General features: G+C 38.9%; 2 protein-coding genes across 9 annotated transcripts in view; both read left to right on the forward strand.

The window, feature by feature from the left end:
* The window catches only part of LOC138980202 (zinc finger RNA-binding protein-like), a 30612-nt gene extending 26264 nt beyond the window's left edge, over positions 1-4348 (forward strand). For all 7 annotated transcript variants that reach the window (XM_070353044.1, XM_070353087.1, XM_070353063.1 and 4 more), the window contains 3 exons: positions 1096-1193; positions 1517-1658; positions 3483-4348. In XM_070353044.1, coding sequence (XP_070209145.1) covers positions 1096-1193; positions 1517-1658; positions 3483-3550 — 308 coding nt within the window. In that variant the 3' untranslated portion in view covers positions 3551-4348. The remainder of the gene's footprint in view (positions 1-1095; positions 1194-1516; positions 1659-3482) is intronic.
* Positions 4349-7393: 3045 nt separating this feature from the next.
* Positions 7394-20820, forward strand: LOC138980271 (glycerol 3-phosphate dehydrogenase-like). 2 transcript variants are annotated; one of them, XM_070353124.1, is made up of 7 exons: positions 7394-7578; positions 9955-10108; positions 13888-14094; positions 15821-15978; positions 16259-16377; positions 16991-17198; positions 19747-20820. In XM_070353124.1, exons 1-7 carry the CDS (start codon positions 7439-7441, stop codon positions 19997-19999), a joined length of 1239 nt encoding a protein of 412 aa, XP_070209225.1. In that variant the 5' UTR covers positions 7394-7438; the 3' UTR covers positions 20000-20820. The 2 variants fall into 2 exon arrangements, with proteins under 2 accessions (XP_070209225.1, XP_070209234.1); XM_070353133.1 differs by lacking the exon at positions 7394-7578 and adding an exon at positions 7675-7718.
* Positions 20821-20864: the final 44 nt, after the last annotated feature.

Consider the following 20864-nt stretch of genomic DNA (forward strand, 5'->3'; position numbering starts at 1 on the left):
TTTTTTACCTCAAGATTCTCTACGATTTTGAAAAGTTTGGGACACGTGAAGGTTTTTTTGACTCACATGCGAAGCAAAAGTGAGTCTATGTACTCACCCGAGTCGTCCGTCCGGAAAACTTTAACGTTGGATATTTCTTGGACACTATTCAGTCTATCAGTACCAAATTTGGCAAGATGGTGTATGATGACAAGGCCCCAAAAAACATACATAGCATCTTGACCTTGCTTCAAGGTCAAGGTCGCAGGGGCCATAAATGTTGTCTAAAAAACAGCTATTTTTCACATTTTTCCCATTTTCTCTGAAGTTTTTGAGATTGAATACCTCACCTACATATGATATATAGGGCAAAGTAAGCCCCATCTTTTGATACCAGTTTGGTTTACCTTGCTTCAAGGTCAAGGTCACAGGAGCTCTTCAAAGTTGGATTGTATACATATTTTGAAGTGACCTTGACCCTGAACTATGGAAGATAACTGTTTCAAACTTAAAAATTATGTGGGGCACATGTTATGCTTTCATCATGAGACACATTTGGTCACATATGATCAAGGTCAAGGTCACTTTGACCCTTATGAAATGTGACCAAAATAAGGTAGTGAACCACTGAAAGTGACCATATCTCATGGTAGAAAGAGCCAATAAGCACCATTGTACTTCCTATGTCTTGAATTAACAGCTTTGTGTTGCATGACCTTGGGTGACCTTGACCTTGGGTCAAGGTCACATGTATTTTGGTAGGAAAAATGTGTAAAGCAGTTCTTAGTGTATGATGTCATTGCTAGGTTTAGTTACCCTAAAGGTCGAGGTCAAGCATGTGAGTCGTATGGGCTTTGCCCTTCTTGTTTAGAGGTAAATTGTCAGGAAAGTTTTAAGAAATTGTGTTCATTAGAACATTTTCAAAAGTTCTACAAATTAGAAGTAGATGAAATTCTCAGGAGTCAGGGCAGTGAAGTATGATCTCAACATTGTGTAAAGACAAAACACGGTCTACAATGGTCATCACTTGAAGTTTCACTTAACAATGTATTTTAGAAAATGCGTGATATGGAGTGTGTGCTCTTTGTGAAACTGAAGATGAGAGTTTTGATGCAGGTGGTCCTGGATTGTACGACCCATGTGAGAAAGATCCAACAAATGCCCTGGCCTCACTGACCAATCAGATGAGGGAAGACCTCACGGCTTCTGCACAGGTTTGTATTGCAAGAACGTTCAGTCATTATACTCATCTTTATCCCACTCAAGACTTGCCTCAAAATGGCTTTTCTGAAAGGAAACGAGATGTACTGTGTATTATGATCTCGTACAATGGCAAGCTTGTTGTATTCTCCCAGAATCCTTCGACCGAGGACAGTTCCCTGAAAATTGAATTGCTTATTTGAAGCTGTTCATTTCATGCTAGTGTAGAGGAATGACAGCATTGTAATTTAAAAGTACCAGTGATTGTTTACGTAATGTGTTAAAATTGTCACTTGTTTTCTGTTAATAAATCGTCACTTTAATGTTCTTGTTTCAGCATGCCCTGCGACTCGTAGCATTCCGGCAAATCCACAAGGTGTTGGCAATGGATCCCCTACCCCCTCCACGATTCCCCCGACAACGCTTCAACAACCCCCGCAAGCGACGACACACTGGGTCAGGGGAAGGGACCGAGGAAGGTAAGAGTTTAGACCGTTCAGACTGAAGATGCCTTCCTGGTTACAGTGATGTTCACCCAGATCTGTCCATGTGTTCATGAAATGAGAGCATCCTTACACTTGGACACATCACATACCAGCAATCCGCAGCCTGGCTGCTTTCTTCGCATTTAAAAACTAAAATAACACCTATGTCAGTCTGTCAAGTTAATTGAGTGCAAAATTACCTCAGCAAAGCTCAAAACATTGTTTCTGCTCTCATTTGAGCCTATATGAACAAAAGAATCATTTCACAGCTCAAAACATAGTTTCTGCTCTCATTCGAGCCTATATGAACAAAAGAATCATTTCACAGCTCAAAACATTGTTTCTGCTGTCATTTGAGCCTATAATTCACAGCTCAAAACATAGTTTCTGCTGTCATTTGAGCAGGGTTCGTACAGGTCATGGAAAACCTGGAAAGTCATGGAATTTGATTTTTAATTTTCCAGGCCTGGAAAGTCATGGAATTTCAATTCAAGTCATGGAAAGTCATGGAATTTAACAAAAATAAGAAAGAAACAAAAAATTAACCTTTAGCACGCCAGCGGCTATTTTCGTCGCCCAGCCATTCCCCCCCCCCCCCCCCCCCCCCCTTGCCAGCCAGCAGCGATTTGCGTCGCCAGCACAAGGCTAGTTCGTATGACCAACTTCTCGTTCGTATTTGCATACAAGAATAACGGTATTTTTAACGGCACTTGAGCCAAAGCGAGGCTCACTTCCTTCCGTTATCTCGTCGTGTCGTCAAGAAACATTGTGTTGAGCTTTGAAATAAAAGTCTGTTGTTCATTTAGGCTCCGATGACGGCATAAACAATGTTATCAGCTTTGAAGTAAAAGTCTGCAGTTCATTTAGACTTGGATTCTTCTTCTTCTTCTTCTGCGTTCGATGTTGTTTAGACTTGGATGACCGCATAAACAATGTTTTGAGATTTGAAGTAAAAGTCTGTTGTTCATTTAGGCTCAGATGACAGCAAAAACAATGTTTTCAGCTTTGAAGTAAAAGTCTGTTGTTCATTTAGGCTCAGATGACAGCAGAAACAATGTTTTCAGCTTTGAAGTAAAAGTCTGTTGCTCATTTAGGCTCAGATGACAGCAGAAACAATGTTTTCAGCTTTGAAGTAAAAGTCTGTTGCTCATTTAGGCTCAGATGACAGCAGAAACAATGTTTTCAGCTTTGAAGTAAAAGTCTGTTGCTCATTTAGGCTCAGATGACACCAGAAACAATGTTTTCATCTTTGAAGTAAAAGTCTGTTGCTCATTTAGACTCAGATGACAGCAGAAACAATTTGTTGAGCTTTAAAATAAAAGTCTGTTGTTCATGGAAACACAGATGACAGCAGAAACAATGTTTTCAGCTTTGAAGTAAAAGTCTGTTGCTCATTTAGGCTCAGATGACAGCAGAAACAATGTTTTCAGCTTTGAAGTAAAAGTCTGTTGCTCATTTAGGCTCAGATGACAGCAGAAACAATGTTTTCAGCTTCAAAATAAATTAATGTTTTAAATACATTTTTCAGAGTTTGGCTGCATAATGTTTGAGCTACAGTGGTACCTGCATTGTGAAGCCCTGATGAGAGGACACCTCCCATGAAAGGACATGTTCTACTGTTGCTTTGTCTACTATCTTTTCTATAATATACCTGTCACAACAGGCTACCTGTTATGGACATTCTTGGCTGGTCCCCAGGTTGTCCTTTCATTGCAGGTATTACTGTACTATAATTGTCACAGTGTTTACCTGGCATGCATGCCTTGAATGTTATATAGTCAGAGGTAGTGCATAATTGTTTCTTCTCTTCTGATGCAGGTGCAGAGAAAAAGGAAAAGAAGGAAGGGGAAGAAGCCACGACAGAAGCAGCTGCCACAACGAAGTAGTGCCGTCAGGGGCTTGGTTCAAGGTTTACACAACATTGGCTTTTCAACTTGCAGGCCTTGTGGTCTCCTTTCTCTCTCTGTGTCTTGTTGGATTTGACTGATATTGTATTCGTGGTATTGCTGGATCAGCATGACCTGCGTAGAGAACTTCTTTCCCTGGATAGAATTGAAAATGTCACTGTTCTGCATTTTTAGTAGTGGTTGTTCTACTGTTATCTGCTGGTTTAATTTTGGTCATGTCATTTTATTCTGTTTCAACTGAATAACTTATGACACCGCTTCCTCTAAACTAAGACTGTGACCATTTAGCAGAGATAAACAGAACAAACTTAATTCTAAACACAAGTAATGCTGAATGGTTTTCTGATGTTGTCTTTTTAGTAATTGTGCAGATGACTGCTTTTTAGATGAGGATAAGTTCAAAGGACAATTTCCTGAATTTTAATGAGTTGACACTTTCTGGTTATCAAATATGTTTGTGCCCTGATATGATGTCATTTTGGTTCACCTTTTGTTATGGTGTACAGTATTTGAAAATTTATGTTTTCATTTTACTTTTGAAATGGCAAACTGTAAATAGTTGTATCAAGCATGAGGCATCACTGTTCAGTGTGAATTGTCTGGCTGAGGGACCAGTGGAGTTGAAATTTACCTTTTTTGGGTTGAAATATTCAAACATTTAGAGCAAAAATGATTAAGAATATCACTTAACCCATTTAACACAAAATAGTACTAAGGATCCTCAACAACTTTTTCTCTTATGCATTGCAATGAAAGTTGCTTAGAGTATTTTTTTTTTTTTAGAAAATAATGAGCAACTTCCAACACTGGCCTTTCAGCCAGACTAAACATTTGTTTACATATGCCTTTGCTGCTTGGAATCCCTTGCTGTGTAAACTGCTTGGTTTGTTGTAGTTGATGGTATCATAAGTAATATGAATGAGCCAATTGCATTTTTTGTTTTCATTGTTGTCAATTTATGTTGAGCAGTCACTGTGTAGTTAACATTTCATCATTTTATTTCTTGTTTCTTTCTCCACTGTTAGTAACTTAGTTGTGTTGCTAAATGTTAAGTATCAGATATGAGCACTCATGTCTCACTATTAGCTGTAATCTTTTTTTTTACATTGAATTCTGGTTTGTGTCTGTAAGAAACGAATTGTCCAAAGAGGGCTAAACTTGTCAATGATTGGTATTGTGATGTGTGACTGATTGTTGGTGTGCAACGAGCAGGCTTTGTGTTTGAGGTGAGATTTATTCCAAGAACATGCATGCTGTGAGGTGGATTTTTGCAAAATCTTTGGAAAAAGGCAGTTAAAAGTTAATGGTTGAAATTGCGAGGAGGATGCTTTAAAGGTGAACATGTTTTTGGCTATATAGAGCAAAGTTAAAACCTGCCATTCCTGTGAATTGCCTTTTACTAACAGTGCGCATTTGCCGTAGAGCTTGTTTGGATGATACATGTTATTGGATTCTCAACAGGCATTGTCCTGCTCGTGTGCAAATAAAGTTTGAACTTGGGAGGGAAGGTATGTTTTAGAAGGAAGGTATATTTTAAACTGAATTGTCTTACAAAAAGAAATGACAATTTGGGTTCTCTCAAGAGCCTCTTTAGATTTGCTTTGGCTTATTTGTGAGTTTAAAAAAAAAAAAGGTTAGCTTCAAAAGTTATGCAAGCCTACTTCTCACCCCATTATGTTGTACAAAGTTGTCTGCTCTAGCAAAAAAGATAAACATATTCCTGCTTTTGAAATCAGAGGGTTTTTTCCTTTGCAGTTGTGTTCAGTGAACATGTTTGAGCATTAAATCTTGTATTTTGACAAATAATGTGTGGTCTTTCTAGATTTCTGTGAAAGTGTGTATTGTGTATGTTGCAGACCTGGGAACGCATATGATTTAGCCGTATTTTGAACGCATGATTGTCTAGAATACGATCAGTATGGTCAGTGGAAAAACAAACGACAAGAAAAGTCCTAGACTACTTTTTTTCACAAGCGCATCCCGAAGCCGATCCAGTATTTTGACAAGTGATTAGTTTGTGTCGGTAAACAGTGAAAGAAGCATTGTTTTAAATGTATTGGTAAGCTTAATTAACAATGTGATGGATGCGTGTGAAGCATGATTGAATCTTTTCTTTGTTTATTTGGTGTTTAAGGTTGTTTTCAACCACGAAGGTTATATCGCGACGGGGAAAGGGGGGGAGATGGGATAGAGCCACTTGTTGTTTCTTGTTCACAAAAGCACTAATAAAAAAATTGCTCCAGGGGCTTGCTTACTGGGAGAATGCAAGTTTCCAGTACAAAGGACTTTAACATTTCTTACATACTGCTTGACTAAAATCTTTACAAAAATTGACTATATTCTATACAAGAAACATCAAGGGTAAAAGGAGAAACAGAATCCGTTAGTCGCCTCTTACGACATGCTGGGGAGCATCGGGTAAATTCTTCCCCCTAACCCGCGGGGGATGTGTTTGAATCAAGGATGTTCAAATGCTGTGTGGAGTACACTTATTTTTCTGTAAATACACCAAGTTTGTTTGAGAACACTCCAAACGCAAAACGGGAGTTCCCAGGTCTGATGTTGAAGTGTGCGTTGATAAGAGATGATGAGTTGGAGTGTACGTATGCTGTAAACATGTGGGTGCAAATTCGTATCTGTTTTTTTTGTGTATCTCCTACAATTCCAAGAGGAATGGGATCACGTGAGAGTGAACTCGGGGGGGAAATCGTCATTTACCTTGTGGTTTTTGTCAGGTGAAGATGTGCGTTTCTCTTTTCTTCTTGACTGTTCTTCTCAACCTTTTCTCTTCGGTAACTGGCATGCTAAACTACAGAGGGCTAGCCTGGTGCTTTCATTGATTTGATAATTGACAACTTCACAAGGTAGGAAGAATAACGTTGCCTAGTTGTATCGTCGTTTGAAACGAATTACTGGCGATACCGATACAACGATTAAGCAGGCATGCACATGAGTAGCATTACACATGCATATGTGTAGACACGAGTTGGTCAGTACACTACACATTTTTACGTTAGGCAACTTCACTCTAAACGAAGAATTTTGCTCGTTTTTCATGTGAATTCATATGTTATAGAAGTGATAAAGAATAGAATAGACTGCTGCAAAACGGCATAACTGAGTTATGCAATCATGTCAGCCAGGCATCAACCAAAATTAACTTCAGACAATGTTTCACTGACAATTTCAAGCGGTACAATTATCTTGAGGGAGAAAAGCATGTCAAGATCTTGCAACTAAAGCAGATTTGTGATTTTACCCCAAATTCAATTTATTCAAAAACGCACTGATCGGTTACGTCCCTTGAACAAGAAAAGAAATATTCAAAGTCAAAATACCATTTCTCATCACAAATTAGAATCCAAGGGGGGAATACATGGTCCAAAGTTCGATCAGCAACACTTTGGATGGGAAGGGAATATAGTCGGTATTAAGTTTGTGTGAGATAAACAAAGCCGGCTGACGTCCTCCCTATAGCTGCATGTTGATCGTATTTACTTGAAAATATTTGGATGGAATCTCAAGATGAAGTGCTTAGAAGAGTGAGTAGCTCTGTGTTGGTGTGTATTGTCTTAAAGGTGAAGAGTAATTTGTCATTACCAGGTGAGGTTATTTTATTGATTTTTTTTTCTTTCTCAGGTGCATTCAAGTTGCTGCACCCGATTTTCCTCTTTTCCCAAACTTCTCACCTCTACTCTCCCAACATTGGGGACACAAATCTGAGAGACGCATTTGACGATTCTATCCGCATTCGACAGCAAATTCAACCAGAGACCTCCACTTTTTGCATACAATTTCGTTTAGAAGCCAATCCATTTTTTTAAGTATTGGTCAAGGTTCACTTTATTGAGGGTCAAGGACGCAAGCATGGCTGCAGCAGATATCGTCATCATCGGTGGAGGCATTGTTGGTTGCTCAGTCTTTTTTGAGCTGGAACGTCTGGGTTATGACTGCATACTGCTGGAGAAAAATGAAAACCTCATTTCGGAGGCTAGCAGTGGAAACAGGTAAATGAAGGATATTCGAGTCGTGTCTTGAACATGTCATGTATCGATGATGTCAGTTGTGTCTACTTTCGAATCTAACGTGCAGCGCTGGCAGTCTGTGAATGTGATAGTACCTGTTCTCATGATCATCCTGATTCTCAGTAGCTTCTCGATGTTTTTAATGACTGAATTACTACACACATACACACACACACACACACACAAACACGCACGCACGAACTTAACCTTTAATTGCTATCTTGATTTCTTGTGTTTGTATACTTTATTTTGGGTTAAAAGTGGAAGGTACAAAATGCAGGCCAATACCAAATTGAGCATCGAGGATCCACACTTCGGCTTCAGTACAAACAGTATGAATATTGAAACTGTGTTTAATCCGGTATATTTACATCATTTACATAAATAATACATTCTACAGTAGAGATTATAAAAATGTTGCATTCTCACTTGAACACAATAGACTTACAGGGTTCGTAGAGGTCAAGGAAAACCTGAAAAGTCATGGAATTTGATTTTTAATTTTCCAGGCCTGGAAAGTCATGGAATTTCAATTCAAGTCATGGAAAGTCATGGAATTTAACAAAAATAAGAAGAAAAAAAAATAACCTTTAGCACGCCAGCGGCGATTTTCGTTGCCCAGCCATTCTTTGCCAGCCAGTAGCGATTTGCGTTGCCAGCACAAGGCTTGTTCGTATGACCAACTTCTCGTTCGTATTTGCATACGAGAATAACGGTATTTTTAACGGCACTTGAGCCAAAGCGAGGCTCACTTCCTTCCGTTATCTCGTCGTGTCGTCTGCGCTGCATTTGAGTCGGTTTCGTCGAAGTTTTCTGCTTTTGTTTTTGCATCGATAAAGTACTTTAGCGCTTCAACAAGCAAGATGGAGGATGATGAGTTTGAAACTTTCTTTCGAGTTGTTTGTTGACAACAAAAAGTATGCGAAATTGGAACGAATTACCGAGGAAGATCTTCGCAATGAACTGTGTATCGCGGTGAAAAAAATGACAGTTCGTCAAGTCACAGTGACGGTTACGAAACGGAATTTACGAAAGTGCAGATGGATACAAACAGTGGCTGGTCCAGTTTAGTGAAATGACAGGACCAGCAAACATTACCGATAATCTGACTGCGTAGCAAATGTTTGACTTGCTTGTCGAAGAGACACTGCGTAGAAACTGACTCAAATTCAGTGCAAAGCAAGCCAGTGTCAAAACTGGCAGTGACAAGACGTAAAAGGTTTGCGTGTTCGGAAATGGCGACCTGTGGATCTAGTCATGGAAAATGTTATTGAGGCTCATGGAAAGTCATGGAAAAGTCATGGAATTTTGTTTCTAAAAACCAGTGGGGACCCTGGACTTAGCAACTGCAAGCTACTACTGGTTCTTTAAGCAAAGATCATTTTCTGACACAATTTCTATACTTGCATTAAACTGTATAAAGTAGGTATTTGATACTGAATCGCAAGCTGTTCAGTGTCACTGTGTGTGACTGGTTTATTGTTTATAACACAGAGAGAACAAGAGGCGAAGCCTTTAAGGCTCAGGTAAGAAATCGACAAACAGTAACACAAACTCAATCACTCCGTCACACATACACACACACACACTAAGCATAGGTGACACGGTGCAAGAGTGCGCGCGAGACACTAGATCTAGATCTGTCTGTCTGTAGCCTACTAACGGGGACACGAATGCCAGATGGCCAGATCGACACTGCGCTTTCGACAGCGCTTTCTCGCGCAGACACTGGAAACACGCTGTGCTGATTAACCTGTAGGAAATCTCCTTTGGTATCTTCTTTATCTATTTTTCTGGAGCTACGAAACCGAACAATGTGAAATCGTCTTCTCCGAATCGGCGAACTGCAGCTCGGTGATAACTGTATCTATACCACAATCCTTCACGCGATCTGACCTAACCTTGACTCCTGACCTGGTCTACATACCACACACAACACAAACCAGTCACCTGTTTTTACCCCCCCCAAACCCCCCCACCACCCGGTTTCTTTGGATACACACTTTAACTGCATACGTGCCGACGAAATGTTGATCATTGCTTTAATATTTTGAAGCTGTTGCTTGGATAATAACCAGGTAAAATTAGTATTTCGGTGTTTAGTCAAATGTTAAAGTTTCTATCACACACATACACACACACATACACACACACATGCACACGCACAGACAGACAAAGTTTAGCATCGCATAGGCTACACTTACGTGAGCCAAAAAGGTGCAGAAAATTCAAGGGCCAAGTGAGTACATGTAACATTTTCGTTTGTGTGGTTGTATTTGATCTGAATTTAGTTTTTAATTGTCGTTCATATACATGTATATATATATATGGGTTTTCGCGTATTTTAATTGATTTTAGCGGGATGCTGCATTCAGGGTTCGATGCTCCAGTCAACAGCTTGGAGCTTCACTGCATCAAGCGGTGCATGGAGAGAGTCTTCAGCACTTTTGACCAACTTGGTGTGCCATACAATGAAAATGGATCCATCATGGTGGCTTGGAGCCCTGATCAGGTTGAATTTCAGCCTTAATGTTCTTAATCCTTTGAAGCAGATGCTATTGATTTTGAGTTGGGCTACTATCTGAACTGCTTAAAAAGAAAGAAAAGGTTAGAAAAGGCGAGAGCAAACGCAAAAGTAATGGAAAATGTAAAAGATGATAACGGACGAATTGTTACAACGCAAGAAGATATTATTCTCGTCCAAAAAACGTATTTTGCTGATTTGTATAAACGGAAAATTGATGAGGGAAACATGAGCTTGAAAATTGACACTTTTTTAGATGGAAAAAAGGTTTTAAAAATAAATGATCAGCAGAAAGACAGTTGTGAAGGGGAAGTGGTAGAAGGAAAAGTTTTTTCAGCTCTAAAGCGTATGAATAATGGTTCTGCGCCTGGAATTGATGGATTAACAGTTGATTTTTATAATTTTTTTTGGAGGAGCCTAAAAAGGTATATATACTTGCGTCTTTTAACTCTGCTTTTAAGAATGGAACTCTATCTAATTCACAGTGTAAAGCGGCAATTACACTGATTCATAAAGGAAAGGATTTGTCAAGAAATGATTTAAAGAATTGGAGACCTATTTCACTGACCAATACAGATTATAAGTTATTAGCGAAATGTTTAGCTCTTCGGCTCTATGATGTTGTTGGGAATGTTGTGAGTGAGGTTCAAATTGGGTATATCTTCTTCTTCTTGCGTTTGCCGAAATTGGGTATATAAAAGGTAGACGTGTCTCAACCTTATTGCGATTAGTTGATGATGTTTTAGAACATGCAGATTTACATAATAAGCCTGGATTGATGGTGTCAATTGACTTTTTTCATGCATTTGATTGCATCTCCAAAGAGTTTATGTTGAAGATGTTTGAAAAATTTGGTTTTGGAACTGATTTTGTGAAATGGGTTGATGTTTTAATGAAAAACGCAAAAAGTTGTGTAAATTATTGTGGTTGGTTATCTGAATTTTTTAATATTGATTCCGGAATAAGGCAAGGGTGTCCTTTTTCCGCACTAGCCTTCGTATTAGCAGTTGAATTGTTAGCAATCAAAATTCGAGAGGCCAAAAATATAAAGGGTATGTCATTATGGAGCAACGGAGATATGAATAAAGTTTTGAAAGTATTGTTGTATGCTGATGATGTTACATTGTTTTTGCAAGATGAACATGACATGTTACAAGCCCTGGCTTTGATTGGTAAATTTTCGGAAATATCAGGTTTGAACATAATCACCAAAAATCGAAACTAATGTGGTTTGGGTCGCGGAAGAATTGTAGGAATGAGTGTTGCGGTTTTGCATGTACAGACAAAATGAAAATTCTAGGTGTATGTTTCTGTAATTACATGCGTGCGTCAAAAGTGAAAGAGAATTGGGAAGAGAGAGTGAATGTTGCAAAAAGGCTCATCTGCGTGTGGGAGAAAAGGAATTTGAGCATTATTGGTAAAATCTGTGTATTCAAAACGTTTATTCTGTCACATTTTGTCTATATAATGCAGGCGCTGATTGTACCAGACGACGTTCTAACTGAAATTAATAGGTTAATGTTTCGCTTCGTGTGGCGCAAAAAAGACTGCAACAGAAAAGCATTTGAAAAGGTGAAAAGAACTGTTTTGTGTAACGAAGTAAAGCAAGGTGGATTAAATATGATTGATTTGCGTCAGATGCAGTGTTCCTTTTTGTTAAGCTGGGTTGTGAACCTAACTCTGTCTAATGAAGACCAGAGATGGTCATGGCTCCCAAAAGGACTGTTTTTCCGTTTTGGGAGTTGCTTTGAGTGTTTTTTTGCGAACATTAATAGCAAACCATTTAAAGGACTGGACAGTATTAAATCGGAATTTTGGTCCGCTGTGTTGAAGGCATGGCTTGATAACAATCAAGTCGATAATAATGGTAATTCTGTTTCGGGTTTGTTGTGGAACAACAAAGATATAATTTGTCAAGGAAACCCACTCTTTTTTGCGGATTGGATTAAAAGTGGTATAATGTATGTGAGCGATGTGTGTGAGAATGGACGTTTTGCTTCCTATGAAGAAGTGTGTGATAAATAACTGGCTACACTGCAAATAGATTGCTTGAGTACAATGTTGTTCGAACAGCTGTACATCTCCTTTTAAGAAATGTCGATATAAACGACATTCCGACCTTTTGTGGGAAAAAAGTTAAATCAGTAAAAGAAATTCGAAAGATTCTGGTAGGAAAACAATACAGCCCACCCTGTTCAGAAGGATTTTGGAGAAGAAAATTAGGATTTGAAATTGACGAAAAGAATTGGAACTTAGCAGCCACTGTCACTAGTGAAGTTCGATTACGTGTACTGCATTGGAAAGTATTGCAAAACATTTATCCAACTAATATTTTATTGTGTAAAATGAAAGTGAAGGCTGATAAAAACTGTACATATTGTAAGGATGAACTTGATGTTTTGGAGCATTTTTTCTTTGAATGCCCAACAGTGCTCAGGTTTTGGAAATATATTGAAATGTACATTTTAGTAAACATTGGCGAAAGAATTAGGTTGAATGTTACAGATGTGCTTTTTGGTATAAAAAGTAACAGCAAAAATATGAAGAAGATTAATCACATTATTTTAATCGCAAAGATGTGCGTAAGCATTTTAAAAAAAAACGATTCACGATTAACACTGGAAATTATTTTTGGAAATCATGTTGTTTTGAGATTTCGTTAGTCTGAGGTTTTATTAATTAAAAACAAATTATTGTTTATTTTCTTTGATTTTAGGTAAAGACAGCCATACATTATCATGCGAATATTGTTTTTAAAAAAGATCAATATATGATGACATATGATCATTTTGATGCTACACATGTTGACACGTATATTTTTTTCACGTATGACTATTTTTTAAGAAGCCATTATTTGTGTGATCGAAACAAAAACATACATGCATACATTTTAGTTCATGATAAACCTTAGATAGTATTTTCAATGTGATGCTTTAACAATAATTAACTTATGTAGTCTTTTTGCAATCATTTCTTTTAAACATATGAAACAATAAACAGCGCAAGGTAGTCGCTACCCCCCGCGGGTTTGGGGGAAGAATTTACCCGATGCTCCCCAGCATGTCGTAAGAGGCGACTAACGGATTCTCCTTTTACCCTTGTTAAGTGTTTCTTGTATAGAATATAGTCAATGTTTGTAAAGATTTTAGTCAAGCAGTATGTAAAAAATGTTAAGTCCTTTGTACTGGAAACTTGCATTCTCCCAGTAAGGTAATATATTGTACTACGTTGCAAGCCCCTGGAGCAATTTTTTGATTAGTGCTTTTGCGAACAAAAAACAATTTACAAGTGGCTCTATCCCATCCCCCCCCCTTTCCCCGTCGCGATATAACCTTGAACGGTTGAAAACGACGTTAAACACCAAATAAAGAAAAGAAAGGTAGTCGCTGATTAAAAACAATCAAGCAAAACGACTACAACAACAGCAACAAAGGTTTTAACCACTGAAGCACTGCACAAGCACTGACTTAATGAGAAACAAGGCAACTAAATGAACGAAGACATATATTTTCTTGACTTTCTTTCCTAGAGTGAAATCTCTGAAGTCAAAACACGACAAAGGTGAAACAAAATTCAAAAAGACATCATCACGCGAAGGATGGCATAACGTAACATTTCTGTCATTTCTTGTGCATATGACACTGGAGGAACTGACTAGAGAACCAAGTTTGTCTTGAAGATTTCGTCACATCAGCAGTCGAAAATTTACTCATAAGGTCATGGCCAGGCTGTGCATATATTTGTATTATATATAGTTATTATTACAGGTTCCCAAACTGGAAGAAATTCAAGCGTCATCTCTGGCCAAAGGAGTGACCAATGTCTACCACATGTCAGCCCCAGAGCTGTACAGGAAAGAGCCGTACCTGAGTCGACAAGCAGATGGCGCCCTGTGGATTCCTGGAGAAACGGTCTTGGAACCGTGTGTGTACGGTCTCTTACTGGCCCATCATGCCAGGAAAAACGGTGCCAAGGTTTGTGAGAGGTTATGTTTCTAGGCATGAGATTTTTCTGTAAGTTTGCCAGATTTTCAAAGCTGAAGAGATCATCAATTGCTGCCCAGATTTGACCAAAATGCACGATTTTGAATGTTTTAGATTTATTTATTTTTTATGTTGTAATTTTCCAGTACATTATAGAGCTTAGGCTTTTTATAATTTCATGATCTCATGCTTGGTTTCTGTGCTTAAATTCCTGTTGTAATTTCTCCTACATGAAGTTAAACACTGAATAAGGAGCGGTAACTTTTTATGTTTTTATATTTAGTCAAGTTTTGACTAAATATTTTAACATCGAGGGGGAATCGAAACGAGGGTCGTGGTGTATGTGCGTGTGTGTGTGTGTGTGTGTGTCTGTGTAGAGCGATTCAGACTAAACTACTGGACCGATCTTTATGAAATTTGACATGAGAGTTCCTGGGTATGAAATCCCCATACGTTTTTTTCATTTTTTTGATAAATGTCTTTGATGACGTCATATCCGGCTTTTCGTGAAAGTTGAGGCGGCACTGTCACGCCCTCATTTTTCAACCAAATTGGTTGAAATTTTGGTCAAGTAATCTTCGACGAAGCCCGGACTTCGGTATTGCATTTCAGCTTGGTGGCTTAAAAATTAATTAATGACTTTGGTCATTAAAAATCTGAAAATTGTAAAAAAAAATAAAAATTTATAAAACGATCCAAATTTACGTTTATCTTATTCTCCATCATTTGCTGATTCCAAAAACATATAAATATGTTATATTCGGATTAAAAACAAGCTCTGAAAATTAAATATATAAAAATTATTATCAAAATTAAATTGTCCAAATCAATTTAAAAACACTTTCATCTTATTCCTTGTCGGTTCCTGATTCCAAAAACATATAGATATGATATGTTTGGATTAAAAACACGCTCAGAAAGTTAAAACAAAGAGAGGTACAGAAAAGCGTGCTATCCTTCTTAGCGCAACTACTACCCCGCTCTTCTTGTCAATTTCACTGCCTTTGCCATGAGCGGTGGACTGACGATGCTACGAGTATACGGTCTTGCTGAAAAATGGCATTGCGTTCAGTTTCATTCTGTGAGTTCGACAGCTACTTGACTAAATATTGTATTTTCGCCTTACGCGACTTGTTTTTTATGTGCACAAGATGACTATGAAGAGTATTAGTAATGCTGCTTGGTCATTGGAGCATACATTACTGGAAGAAATAAGGACCAGAAGTGAGGTGCCAGTAAACATCAACAATTTTTATTTATGTTTTAGCCAGCGGATGTCTTTGGATTTTGTTTCGGATTTCTGCTCATAGCTCAGAAATGGCTGTGTAGGAAGAGATTGTAGGCAACAGTTGTGCCAGCTATATTTAGATGAGTGATAGTGAATCAGGCTGGTCTTTGTAATACACTGTGGCAAATTAATTGTCAATCTGATTTTATAATTAATACTTAAAACTTCAGGTAAAAACCTCCCCTGGAGCAATTTTTTGATTAGTGCTTTTGTGAACAAGAAACAATTAACAAGTGGCTCTATCCCATCTCCCCCCTTTCCCCGTCGTGATATAACCTTCGTGGTTGAAAACGATGTTAAACACCAAACAAAGAAAGAAAGGTAAAAACCTGAGAGCCTCTCAAACCGATCTTGCTACAGCTCCATATGATATAGAAAAAGCCATATTTTTTACATGACTGAATTCCTTTTCTCTTTCGTTTGCTTTAGATATTGACTGGTTGTGAAGTTCAGGGTCATGAAGTTGACAGCTATGGTAGGTCAACCGTAGAAACGACATGTGGTCCAATCACAGCGAGGGTTGTCATTAACTGTGCTGGTCTCTATGGTGACAAGGTGCAGCAGATGGCTGGCGTTGATACTTTCTCGTAAGTGCTTGGGTGACAATTTGTTGTTTGGTTGATGTTTAATGATATGTCTGTCCGGATTAGGTTCTGTTATGCAAATATACTTTTTTCATTGTAATTGCTACAGATGACTCCAACATTTTGTGCGCATGCTAATATTACTTTTGTTGTTGTTGCCGTCTCTTTCTCTTGCTGAGTAAAACACAACAACAACAAAATGAGAAAAAAAGAAAGCATTATTCAAATAAAAAAAATAAAAAATCAGTTCTAGCAAAGTTTATGTCATTTTGTTTCCTTGCAGTATAAAGCCAAGAAAGGGGCAGTATGCAGTGTTTGGAAGCAGCACAGGGCATCTTATTAAATCCAGCATTTTACCAGTTCCTACTGAGAAAACCAAAGGCATTATTGTCTTCAAAACAGGTCAGGTGCACAGGATGTTATGTTGCTTATAGGACTAGGAAAACAGTTTCAGAAGAAAAGTAGGCCACAACTTTGTGACAAGACTTGCCTAGTTGTCTGGATTGTGTGACAGATAGTCTACTTATTTTTGTTCAGATTAAATTATGTGGGGATGGTTATTGATTCCTTTTTGTTTTGCTTTCAAGTATTTTAATAGTATCCCTTGCAGACATAGATTGTGGGAAGAGACGGTGGAAATTTAAGGTACAATGACAACCATGGGTTCATGGATTTCCAGCAGACCAGAAATGAGAAGTACATAAATAATACTGATGACACGCTCTATGTGTTTTGTTGCCTTCTCCATGTCCAAGACAACTAAACTACATTCCATCACATTTGTCAGTTTTAGTTATGTTAAAAAGTTCACCACTATGGCACATAAAAGACCTCGGTCATTCTGTCATAAGTGCAGGTGGCTGATGAAACTTAAACACACACACACCTGGGTAGCGCGACTCTGTTGCTGCTAGCTAGAATTTCCAAGCGATTGGGATAATAATAGTCATGAAATGAAATGTTCCTTCTTGTAAAGAAATTGAATTGCTGCAACAGCTTTTCCTATCTTTTCCAGTCCACAACAACTTGATTGTTGGACCCACAGCAGAGGACGTAGAAAGTCGACAGAGGGCTGCTATTGATGCTACCATCACCAAACGTCTGGTGGACATTGGTCGACAAACTGTCCCCGAACTGACCAGCTTCTCTCCTGTTGGTCACTACACTGGTGTCCGGCCTGCGACAGAGTACAAGGATTACCAGATCAAGTCTTATGCGGACAGGTAGTGAAGCAGGACTTAATATTCTTTTTCATGTATACTGATAATCAGAACTGCACTCTTGTGTGCTTTCACCGTAAGTGTATGCCTGTTGAGTTTTTTACAGTGAAAATGTCTCGTTGTGAATATGTGAAGTTCTTTCTTTCTTTACTTTTATTTAAAGGCACACTCCTTCCTGTGAAAACCGTTCAGCTCACCATCTCAGATCTGGCCAAGCTTTTATGTGGGATAAGACCATCCCTCAACTTTGACACATACAAAAAATGAACCGCCTGGGTGCCTGCGCGCTGTGCACATTGGGATTTTTGTTAGGAATTTATTTCACAAAAGGCACAGGTGTTTTTTTAAATAAATTAATTCATCAAAAAAATTCAAACTCATCACAGGAAACTGTCAGGGTGCTGATTTGGGGTATGTGTCCAAGTGGAGGGATTCTCTTATCCCGTGTAACACCTTGGCCACATCTGAGATGGTGATGTTTTTATGAGGAGTTATGCCTTTAATGTTTGCACTATTCTCAAACTACATAGGTTTACTGTCCTCATAGCTTGAATGAGACGAAAGTGCATCACTCTCTCTCATCACAGAACTTCATCTATTCACTGTACTCCGAGAGCTTCATCAAGTCATAAACATCTGAAACCACTGCCTTCTTGTCTACCCCTGGCGGGTTAGGGGGAAGAATTTACCCGATGCTCCCCAGCATGTCGTAAGAGGCGACTAACGGATTCTGTTTCTCCTTTTACCCTTGTTAAGTGTTTCTTGTATAGAATATAGTCAAATTTTGTAAAGATTTTAGTCAAGCAGTATGTAAGAAATGTTAAGTCCTTTGTACTGGAAACTTGCATTCTCCCAGTAAGGTAATATATTGTATTACGTTGCAAGCCCCTGAGCAAATTTTTGATGAGTGCTTTTGTGAACAAGAAACAATTGACAAGTGGCTCTATCCCATCTTCCCCCTTTCGCGATATAACCTTCGTGGTTGAAAACGACGTTAAACACCAAATAAAGAAAGAAAGCCTTCTTGTCTGATCATAACATTTATGGCACTCAAAGAGTTCTTTGTTCTTCCCTGTAATTGGTGAGCAATTCCAAAAAGCATGAAAAGAATACACTATAGAAGATTGTGTAACAGTAGTGATAAGTACAGTGGAACCCCCAGTTTAAGACTCCCTCCCTTTTCTCAGATTTTCTGTTTATAACCTCTGTAAATTTACCCCCATTTTCAAGATTTCCTCCTATTTAAGACCTGATTTTCTTAGAATGTTGGGTCTTAAAAGGGGGGGTCCACTGTAACACACTGATATTGCACACGTTCCTGCTTAACACTTTCCACCCCAGCTATGTTGACCAAGTGTTTTTTTAGCGAAGACCAGCTGTGCTGCAGCAGGTCACTCAGAATTGTAGTAACTGTGTATCAACACGCTGGAATGCAGGCGTTAGATGGATGTTACAGGAAGCGACTGAAGCTAACGGTCTGAGCGGATATATCCGTACCTGGTAAGATAGGCATATGAGTGGGTACGGATACAGACCTGCCTACCCCAACAATTACAAGGAGTAATGTCTAATGAGCCCAGCCAAAAAGAGTAATCTGGTGGCAGAAAGAGAAGTTTTTCGTTGCTAAAAGTAACGGCCATCGGTGGGTGTGACTAAAAGGAGAACCCAAATGAAGAATATGACACTACCTTGCCTGTAGACATCCTCATTTTTCTCCCAACGGAGAAATAGTTGTTCATAAGTCTTGCAGGACACAAACATTCTTCTGCACACTTTCTGTTCATATTAGTTGCTTCGCAAAAATAAAATGTCATTGATTTTATCAAATTGTGAAGTCGGTCAAAACGACCCTAGATCACAGCACTGGGAAACTACACTGATTGAAACGATCTAGGATGATGTGGTTGTTTGTCCCGATGTGCTTCGCACAGTCATTCTTTCCTCCGTGTGCACATGAAAAATCACTGTGGCAAAGCAAACACAACACGTGGCTTGGTCCTTTTGATAGAGGTGTTTGCCTGAGCTAGCCACTCTCGGTAACAGTGACTCAACCGCAGGACTCTGAGGTTCGCAAGAACCCAGTCCTCTGCGGAAGAAGAAGAAGCAGGTCTCAGGCATGTCCAAGATTCTGAGTAGCTGGTTTTGTACTTCTGTTGAGCGGCTTTCTTCATTTTCGCTGCAATCGGACCACCACTGTAAACAGTTTCCTTGTCAGACTCTGACGGAGACTCTTCGTCCGTCTCACGGGGATTTTTTGCGCGTTGCTACATTGCACTGCAAAAGACGTCGTCTAGCTTGGTTGTGAACAGACTAAAAATGCGCATGGGCGCTCGCAAAAATACGGATCAGATTTATATCTGGACGAAATGCGAAAAATTGTACTTTCGGTTTCTTAAAAATCGTATTTCTATCGCGAAAAGCATAGTGGCATAGTTTGGAATAAAAATCTTAGTAAATTACGCCCAAATCGTAAGGGTAGGCAGGTCTGCGAATATATCCGTACTGGGGAGACAATGAGTTAATTGCAATCATACTTTTCTCTTTCATCAAGAAACTGGATCACAGTGGGAGGCATCAGATCAACAGGAGTATCGGCGTCCCTGGGAATTGCAGAGTATGTGGCTACCCTGATGCGAAACGACCTGAAAGCTGAACCTACCCGTGGGTCCACTCGAACCGTGGAGTCCTCCGACTGGAACCTCCTGCCCAGTGGTTTCTTGTCAGTGGATGGACAATTGTATGGTGTTAGCCACCCTATCACCTTGTTTGGTTTGAAAGAGAGTGGAAGAAATAGTAGGCTGTGACTTCACGTTGAACAGTTTTGGAGAGAACGTTGTACCCTTCTGCAAATATGATTTTGAAGATGACCGGCTTGCTCTTGCATGAGAAGTTTCCAGTTTGTGTTAAAATGCGAGAGATCAATAAACATCTGTGTAACCAGTTTCATTCTGCTCACAGGTAGAATCTAATGCAGAGATGTTTTGTGAGCCATATTTCAGCCTTACACATAATCAGGTCAATATGAATGTTTTAATATGACGTTGGAATGGTAGAGAGAAAGAGCGAGCTGTGAAATGGATCATAGTCTGCATCTATTTTCAATCGGAGAGAGAGTTGTTTTTTTTGTTTTTTTTTAAACGGAGAATGTTGACACTAAGGTTGATAAATCAACAGCTCAGAGACCTTTCAATGGTACATGTTAGCTTTTGAAGGAGATTATTCAGTGACCATGAAATGCTTGTTTGAAAATTGTCATAATGGCAGTATTTACCCCCCGCGGGTTAGGGGGAAGAATTTACCCGATGCTCCCCAGCATGTCGTAAGAGGCGACTAACGGATTCTGTTTCTCCTTTTACCCTTGTTAAATGTTTCTTGTATAGAATATAGTCAATTTTTGTAAAGATTTTAGTCGAGCAGTATGTAAGAAATGTTAAGTCCTTTGTACTGGAAACTTGCATTCTCCCAGTAAGGTAATATATTGTACTACGTTGCAAGCCCCTGGAGCAAATTTTTGATTAGTGCTTTTGTGAACAAGAAACAATTGACAAGTGGCCCTTTCCCCGTCGCGATATAACCCTTCGTGGTTGAAAACGACGTTAAACACCAAATAAAGAAAAGAAAGCTGTATATTTTGTTCTTGTACTAAAGTTGTATTGTATTGCGATAAGT

The sequence above is a fragment of the Littorina saxatilis genome, linkage group LG1 (genome assembly GCF_037325665.1).
Source record: "Littorina saxatilis isolate snail1 linkage group LG1, US_GU_Lsax_2.0, whole genome shotgun sequence".
Taxonomy (NCBI): domain Eukaryota; kingdom Metazoa; phylum Mollusca; class Gastropoda; order Littorinimorpha; family Littorinidae; genus Littorina; species Littorina saxatilis.

What these genes read in the sequence shown, in the direction of transcription:
- LOC138980271 (XM_070353124.1), top strand. Translation starts at nt 7,439, where the DNA reads ATGGCTGCAGCAGATATCGTCATCATCGGTGGAGGCATTGTTGGTTGC. An exon ending in CCAGGAAAAACGGTGCCAAG is followed by an intron (nt 14,095 to 15,820) that starts GTTTGTGAGAGG and finishes CGTTTGCTTTAG; the next exon opens with ATATTGACTGGTTGTGAAGT. An exon ending in CATTATTGTCTTCAAAACAG is followed by an intron (nt 16,378 to 16,990) that starts GTCAGGTGCACA and finishes TATCTTTTCCAG; the next exon opens with TCCACAACAACTTGATTGTT.